We start from the raw sequence: 8,869 nt of genomic DNA, 5'->3' as shown, positions 1-8,869 counted from the left end.
GGCAGCGCCACAGGTGATCCAAGAGAATCGGAAGAACTGGAGCACAGAATAATTGGGCTATTGGACCACCGACACAACTGCGGATTAGCCTACCGATCAACGTGTTCAGTAAAATATATCTGCTCAAAGACTGGTAAGAGCATTTCATTTCTCTAAATATGTTTGTCTTAATCATATTTAGATATACAGTAAGCTATAGTTTAATCGCTGGAAATTTTGCACCTGGCGTATAATAAGAATCGAAGCAATTTGCCTACTATTTCAATGCTAGGGCAATAAATAATGTAGTTATGTAATAAAATGTAATATTTTGTCATTTTTGCAGTAGACTGTGTTCTGTTATTTTGTGATGTATTTTATATAAAATTTATTTAGTCATTATATTTACAATAGCCTACTAAGTGATCATTTATCCTGATATGAAAGGACATTCCTATTATCAAGGGACATCCATTTATTTACTGAACCATGTGTGTTTACTATTAAGGAGTCATAATGAAAGAATATTTTAGTTTGTATAATGATAAGCAATTGGAATTTTATTTAAATTTGGTGAAATCTAGTGATAGGGCCTAATTAGAAGCGGACTAATTATGATGTAAAGTGTCCTTTTTTCAGACTGAGTAGAAAACTAAACATGTATTTGGGTGCTTAGTTGCGAAGATAAATTTTGTCTGACTGAAGTAATGTTTACTGACTTTATGTAATTGAATATGTTGAATAAATTTTCATCCCGACCCAGGACGATAGTCATTAAGTCATCGGGAAAATGACGTCATTATGTTATTGAGTAAAATAACCGGTTAACCGGTTTTTTGAACCGGTTCATTGAAACTAACTGTCCGAAAGAACCGGTTCGCGGAAAAGAACCGGACATATCACTACTCTGCGTGCGTACCTAACACGGCGCACCAGTACTCAGTTGAGTTTTTTTTTTTTTTTTTTTATATATATATATATTTTATATAATACAAATTATACGAATATAAATATATACCCTACATGTAAACACATGTAAATAATTACAAAATATAAAGTACACAAACATATGTTATGTGAAAAAACTTTGATTTTGTATGTAATTAATTGTGATTAATTGTATGACACACACACACACAGAGTTAGCGTTTACAATACTATTTTTCCCTGGGTTATTCCATTTTATTACACAGAACTTATTTTTCTGAACTTATCTGTTTCGTTTTCTTTGTATGGATGGATTACTTGGGTTGTTAATAACATCTGGTGAAACTTAATATAAACAGCACCTTTAGAAATATATTTACTGAGAAATATAGCGATGTGTTCGATACTCATTTTACCTCATTTTATATATTAGTGTGTATGTGGTTAAACTTTCTGTATATTACTTACTCTGCAGATTCTTATGATCACCACTGGATTTAGAAAAGACTCTTATCAGTGTTGGACTCTTTCCAAAATGGAGCGAAAAGCCTTTATCATAATGTGGATTTTTTTTGGTAGGTGAAATGTGAAAACAAAATCTTACAAAACAACAACAACAAAAATTCCACAATTCACACATAAAACATTTAAAATGTGTAACTTTAACAATAAACCTTTTTTAAATCTTTAAATCTTTTGTAGCAACAGTTCAAGTTGGAACAACTCAGTCCACAACAGATTCAACATCACCATCATCTGTTAGTACAGTGGACACCTCTGCAACACCCACAGCTACAACAACATCTTCAACAACCACGACAGCGGTTACTGAATCATCCACCACTACTGCAGGAGATACCACAACAGCACCACAAACTAGTGTTACAACAACTGAACCCTCCACGACAGCTACAACAACAGAAGTGCCCGCAACAACCACTACAACTCTTACTGAATCATCCACCACTACAGCAGGAGTTACCACAACAGCACCACAAACTAGTGTTACAACAGCTGAATCCTCCACAACAGCCACAACAACAGCAGTGCCCTCAACAACCACTACAACTCTTACTGAATCATCCACCAATACTGCAGGAGTTACCACAACAGCAGCAGAAACTAGTGTTACAACAGCTGAATCCTCTACAACAGCAGAACCCTCAACAACCATTACAACTTTCACTGAATCATCCACTTCTACTGCAGGAATTACCACAACAGCACCTCAAACTATTGTGACAACTGAATCCTCCACAACAGCAGTGCCCTCAGCCACTACAACTCTTACTGAATCATCCACCACTACTGCAGGAGTTACCACAACAGCACCACAAACTAGTGTTACAACAGCTGAATCCTCCAAAACCGCCACAACAACAGGAGTGCCCTCAACAACCACTACAACTCTTACTGAATCATCCACCACTACTGCCGGAGATACCACAACAGCACCACAAACTACTGTTACAACAGCTGAATCCTCCACAACAGCGGTGCCCTTAACCACTACATCTCTTACTGAATCATCAACGACTACTTCAGGAGTTACCACAACAGCACCACAAACTAGTAGTACAACAACTGAATCCTCCACAACAGTTACAACAACTGCGGTGCCCTCAATAACTACTACAGCTGTTACTGAATCATCCACCACTACTTCAGGAGTTACAACTACAGCCGCACAAACTAGTGTTACAACAACTGAATCCTCCACAACAGCAGTACCCTCAACCACTACAACTCCTACTGAATCATCCACCACTACTGCAGGAGTTACCACAACAGCACCACAAACTAGTGCTACAACAGCTGAATCCTCCACAACAGCCACAACAAAAGCGGTGTCCTCAACAACCACTACAACTCTTACTGAATCATCTACCACTACTACAGGATTTACCGCAACAGCACCACAAACTAGTGTTACAACAGCTGAATCCTCCACAACAGCCACAACAACAGCAGTGCCCTCAACAACCACTACATCTCTTACTGAATCATCCACTACTACCGCAGGAGTTACCACAACAGCACCACAAACTAGTATTACAACAGCTGAATCCTCCACAACAGTGGTGCCCTCAACCACTACATCTCTTACTAAACCATCGACCACTACTTCAGGAGTTACCACAACAGCACCACAAAATAGTGTTACAACAACTGAATCCTCCACAACAGTTACAACAACTGCGGTGCCCTCAACAACTACTACAGCTGTTACTGAATCATCCACCACTACTTCAGGAGCTACCACAACAGCACCACAAACTAGTGTTACAACAGCTGTATCCTCAACAACAGCAGTGCCCTCAACCATTACAACTTCTACTGAATCATCCACCACTACTGCAGGGGTTACCACAACAGCACCAAAAATTAGTGTTACAACAGCTGAATCTTCCACAACAGCCACAACAACAGAAGTGCCCTCAACAACCACTACAACTCTTACTGAACCATCCACCACTACTGCAGGAGTTACCACAACAGCACCACAAACTAGTGTTACAACAGCTGAATCCTCCACAACAGCCACAACAACAGCAGTGCCCTCAACAACCACTACAACTCTTACTGAATCATCCACCACTACTGCAGGAGTTACCACAACAGCACCACAAACTAGTGTTACAACAGCTGAATCCTCCACAACAGCCACAACGACAGCGATGCCCTCAACAACCACTACAACTCTTACTGAATCATCCACCACTCCCACAGGAGTTACCACAACAGCAGCGCAAACTAGTGTTACAACAGCTGAATCCTCCACAACAGCCACAACAACAGCGTTACCCTCAACAACCACTACAGCTGTTACTGAATCATCCACCAGTACTGCAGGAGTTACCACAACAGCACCACAGACTACTGTTACAACAGCTGAATCCTCCACAACACCCACAACAACAGCAGTGCCCTCAACAACCACTACAACTCTTACTGAATCATCCACCACTACTGCAGGAGTTACCACAACAGCACCACAAACTAGTGTTACAACAGCTGAATCCTCCACAACAGCCACAACAACAGCGGTGCCCTCAACAACCACTACAACTCTTACTGAATCATCCACCACTACAGCAGGAGTTACCACAACAGCACCAAAAACTAGTGTTACAACAGCTGAATCCTCCACAACAGCTACAACAACAGTGGTGCTCTTAATGACCTCTACAGCTGTTTCTGAATCATCCACCACTACTTCAGGAGCTACCACAACAGCACCACAAACTAGTGGTACAACAACTGAATCCTCCACAATAGTTACAACAACCGCGGTGCCCTCAACAACCACTACAACTCCTACTGAATCATCCACCACTACCGCAGGAGTTACCACAACAGCACCACAAACTAGCGTTTCAACAGCTGAATCCTCGACAACAGCCACAACAACAGCGGTGCCCTCAACAACCACTACAACTCTTACTGAATCATCCACCAGTACTGCAGGAGTTACCACAACAGAACCACAAACTAGTGTTACAACAGCTGAATCCTCCACAACAGCCACAACAACAGCAGTGCCCTCAACAACCACTACAACTTTTACTGAATCATCCACCACTACTGCAGGAGTTACCACAACAGCACCACAAACTAGTGTTACAACAGCTGAATCCTCCACAACAGCCACAACAACAGCAGTGCCCTCAACAACCACTACAACTCTTACTGAATCATCCACCACTCCCGCAGGAGTTACCACAACAGCAGCGCAAACTAGTGTTACAACAGCTGAATCCTCCACAACCACCACAACAACAGCGTTGCCCTCAACAACCACTACAGCTGTTACTGAATCATCCACCAGTACTGCAGGAGTTACCACAACAGCACCACAGACTACTGTTACAACAGCTGAATCCTCCACAACACCCACAACAACAGCAGTGCCCTCAACAACCACTACAACTCTTACTGAATCATCCACCACTACTGCAGGAGTTACCACAACAGCACCACAAACTAGTGTTACAACAGCTGAATCCTCCACAACAGCCACAACAACAGCGGTGCCCTCAACAACCACTACAACTTTTACTGAATCATCAACCCCTACTGCAGGAGTTACCTCAACAGCACCAAAAACTAGTGTTACAACAGCTGAATCCTCCACAACAGCTACAACAACTGTGGTGCTCTTAATGACCTCTACAGCTGTTTCTGAATCATCCACCACTACTTCAGGAGCTACCACAACAGCACCACAAACTAGTGGTACAACAACTGAATCCTCCACAACAGTTACAACAACCGTGGTGCCCTCAACAACCACTACAACTCCTACTGAATCATCCACCACTACCGCAGGAGTTACCACAACAGCACCACAAACTAGTGTTTCAACAGCTGAATCCTCCACAACAGCCACAACAACAGCGGTGCCCTCAACAACCACTACAACTCTTACTGAATCATCCACCACTACTGCAGGAGTTACAACAACAGCACCACAAACTAGTGTTACAAGAGCTGAATCCTCCACAACAGCCACAACAACCGCAGTGCCCTCAACAACCACTACAACTCTTACTGAATCATCCACCACTCCCACAGGAGTTACCACAACAGCAGCGCAAACTAGTGTTACAACAGCTGAATCCTCCACAACCACCACAACAACAGCGTTGCCCTCAACAACCACTACAGCTGTTACTGAATCATCCACAAGTACTGCAGGAGTTACCACAACAGCACCACAGACTACTGTTGCAACAGCTGAATCCTCCACAACACCCACAACAACAGCAGTGCCCTCAACAACCACTACAACTCTTACTGAATCATCCACCACTACTGCAGGAGTTACCACAACAGCACCACAAACTAGTGTTACAACAGCTGAATCCTCCACAACAGCCACAACAACAGCGGTGCCCTCAACAACCACTACAACTTTTACTGAATCATCCACCACTACTGCAGGAGTTGCCTCAACAGCACCCAAAACTAGTGTTATAACAGCTGAATCCTCCACAACAGCTACAACAACAGTGGTGGTCTTAATGACCTCTACAGCTGTTTCTGAATCATCCACCACTACTTCAGGAGCTACCAAGACAGCACCACAAACTAGTGGTACAACAACTGAATCCTCCACAACAGTTACAACAACAGCGGTGCCCTCAACAACCACTACAACCCCTACTGAATCATCCACCACTACCGCAGGAGCTACCACAACAGCACCACAAACTAGTATTTCAACAGCTGAATCCTCCACAACCACCACAACAACAGCGTTGCCCTCAACAACCACTACAGCTGTTACTGAATCATCCACCAGTACTGCAGGAGTTACCACAACAGCACCAGAGACTACTGATACAACAGCTGAATCCTCCACAACACCCACAACAACAGCAGTGCCCTCAACAACCACTACAACTCTTACTGAATCATCCACCACTACTGCAGGAGTTTACCACAACAGCACCACAAACTAGTGTTACAACAGCTGAATCCTCCACAACAGCCACAACAACAGCGGTGCCCTCAACAACCACTACAATTCTTACTGAATCATCCACCACTACTGCAGGAGTTACCACAACAGCACCACAAAATAGTGTTACAACAGCTGAATCCTCCACAGCAGCCACAACAACAGCGGTGCCCTCAACAACCACTACAACTCTTACTGAATCATCCACCAATACTGCAGGAGTTACCACAACAGCACCACAAACTAGTATTACAACAGCTGAATACTCCACAACAGCAGTGCCCTCAACCACTACATCTTTCACTGACCCATCAACCACTACTTCAGGAGTTACCACAACAGCACCACAAAATAGTGTTACAACAACTGAATCCTCCACAACAGTTACAACAACCACGGTGCCCTCAACAACTACTACAGCTGTTACTGAATCATCCACCACTACCGCAAGAGTTACCACAACAGCACCACAAACTAGTGTTACAACAGCTGTATCCTCAACAACAGCAGTGCCATCAACCACTACAGCTTCTACTGAATCATCCACCACTACTGCAGGAGTTACCACAACAGCACCACAAACTAGTGTTACAACAGCTGAATCCTCCACAACAGCCACAACAACAGCAGTGCCCTCAACAACCACTACAACTCTTACTGAATCATCCACCACTACTGCAGGAGTTACCACAACAGCACCACAAACTAGTGCTACAACAGCTGAATCCTCCACAACCAACACAACAACAGTGTTGCCCTCAACAACCACTACAGCTGTTACTGAATCATCCACCAGTACTGCAGGAGTTACCACAACAGCACCACAAACTAGTGTTACAACAGGTGAATCCTCCACAACAGCCACAACAACAGCGGTGCCCTCAACAACCACTACAACTCTTACTGAATCATCCACCACTACCGCAGGAGTTACCACAACAGCACCACAAACTAGTGTTACAACAGCTGAATCCTCCACAACAGCCACAGCAACAGCAGTGCCCTCAAAAACCACTATAACTCTTACTGAATCATCCACCACTACCGCAGGAGTTACCACAACAGCACCACAAACTAGTGTTACAACAGCTGAATCCTCCACAACTGCCACAACAACAGCGTTGCCCTCAACAACCACTACAGCTGTTACTCAATCATCCACCAGTACTGCAGGAGATACCACAACAGCACCACAAACTAGTGTTACAACAGCTGAATCCTCCACAACAGCCACAACAACAGCGGTGCCCTCAACAACCACTACAACTCTTACTGAATCATCCACCACTACTGCAGGAGTTACCACAACAGCACCACAAACTAGTGTTACAACAGCTGAATCCTCCACAACAGGCACAACAACAGCAGTGCCCTCAACAACCACTACAACTCTTACTGAATCATCCACCACTACTGCAGGAGTTACCACAACAGCACCACAAAGTAGTGTTACAACAGCTGAATCCTCCACAACCGCCACAACAACAGCGTTGCCCTCAACAACCACTACAGCTGTTACTGAATCATCCACCAGTACTGCAGGAGATACCACAACAGCACCACAAACTACTGTTACAACAGCTGAATCCTCCACAACAGCTACAACAACAGCAGTACCTTCAACGACCACTACAGCTGTTACTGAATCATCCACCACTACTGCAGGAGTTACCACTACAGCACCACAAACTAGTATTACAACAGCTGAATACTCCACAACAGCGGTGCCCTCGACCACTACATCTCTCACTGACCCATCAACCACTACTTCAGGAGTTACCACAACAGCACCACAAACTAGTGTTACAACAGCTGTATCCTCAACAACAGCAGTGCCCTCAACCACTACAACTTCTACTGAATCATCCACCACTACTGCAGGAGTTACTACAACAGCACCACAAACTAGTGGTACAACAACTGAATCCTCCACAACAGTTACAACAACCGTGGTGCCCTCAACAACCACTACAACTCTTACTGAATCATCCACCACTACCGCAGGAGTTACCACAACAGCACCACAAACTAGTGTTACAACAGCTGATTCCTCCACAACAGCTACAACAACAGTGGTGCTCTTAATGACCTCTACAGCTGTTTCTGAATCATCCACCACTACTTCAGGAGCTACCACAACAGCACCACAAACTACTGTTACAACAGCTGAATCCTCCACAACAGCCACAACAACAGCGGTGCCCTCAACAACCACTACAACTCTTACTGAATCATCCACCACTCCCGCAGGAGTTACCACAACAGCACCACAAACTGGTGTTACAACAGCTGAATCCTCCACAACAGCCACAACAACAGTGGTGCCCTCAACAACCACTACAACTCTTACTGAATCATCCACCACTACCGCAGGAGTTACCACAACAGCACCACAAACTAGTGTTACAACAGCTGAATCCTCCACAACAGCCACAACAACAGCAGTGCAATCAACAACCACTATAACTCTTACTGAATCATCCACCACTACTGCAGGAG

General features: G+C 44.1%; 1 protein-coding gene across 1 annotated transcript; it reads left to right on the top strand.

The window, feature by feature from the left end:
- LOC113043941 (mucin-22-like) lies at nt 1–6,076 on the top strand. The gene is made up of 5 exons (XM_026203494.1): nt 1–133; nt 1,382–1,481; nt 1,609–3,830; nt 4,554–5,290; nt 6,031–6,076. The coding sequence occupies exons 2-5, from the start codon at nt 1,388–1,390 to the stop codon at nt 6,074–6,076; spliced, it is 3,099 nt and encodes a 1,032-aa protein (XP_026059279.1). The 5' UTR covers nt 1–133; nt 1,382–1,387.
- The last annotated feature ends 2,793 nt before the right edge of the window (nt 6,077–8,869 follow it).

The sequence above is a fragment of the Carassius auratus genome, chromosome 26, assembly GCF_003368295.1.
Source record: "Carassius auratus strain Wakin chromosome 26, ASM336829v1, whole genome shotgun sequence".
Classification (NCBI taxonomy): domain Eukaryota; kingdom Metazoa; phylum Chordata; class Actinopteri; order Cypriniformes; family Cyprinidae; genus Carassius; species Carassius auratus.
Note: the sequence above shows the minus strand (reverse complement) of the source record. Positions and strands in the feature narration are given on the sequence as shown.

What these genes read in the sequence shown, in the direction of transcription:
- LOC113043941 (XM_026203494.1), top strand. Translation starts at nt 1,388, where the DNA reads ATGATCACCACTGGATTTAGAAAAGACTCTTATCAGTGTTGGACTCTT. An exon ending in CAACACCCACAACAACAGCA is followed by an intron (nt 3,831 to 4,553) that starts GTGCCCTCAACA and finishes TCCTCCACAACA; the next exon opens with GCCACAACAACAGCAGTGCC. An exon ending in ACAGCTGAATCCTCCACAAC is followed by an intron (nt 5,291 to 6,030) that starts AGCCACAACAAC and finishes CCTCCACAACAG; the next exon opens with TTACAACAACAGCGGTGCCC.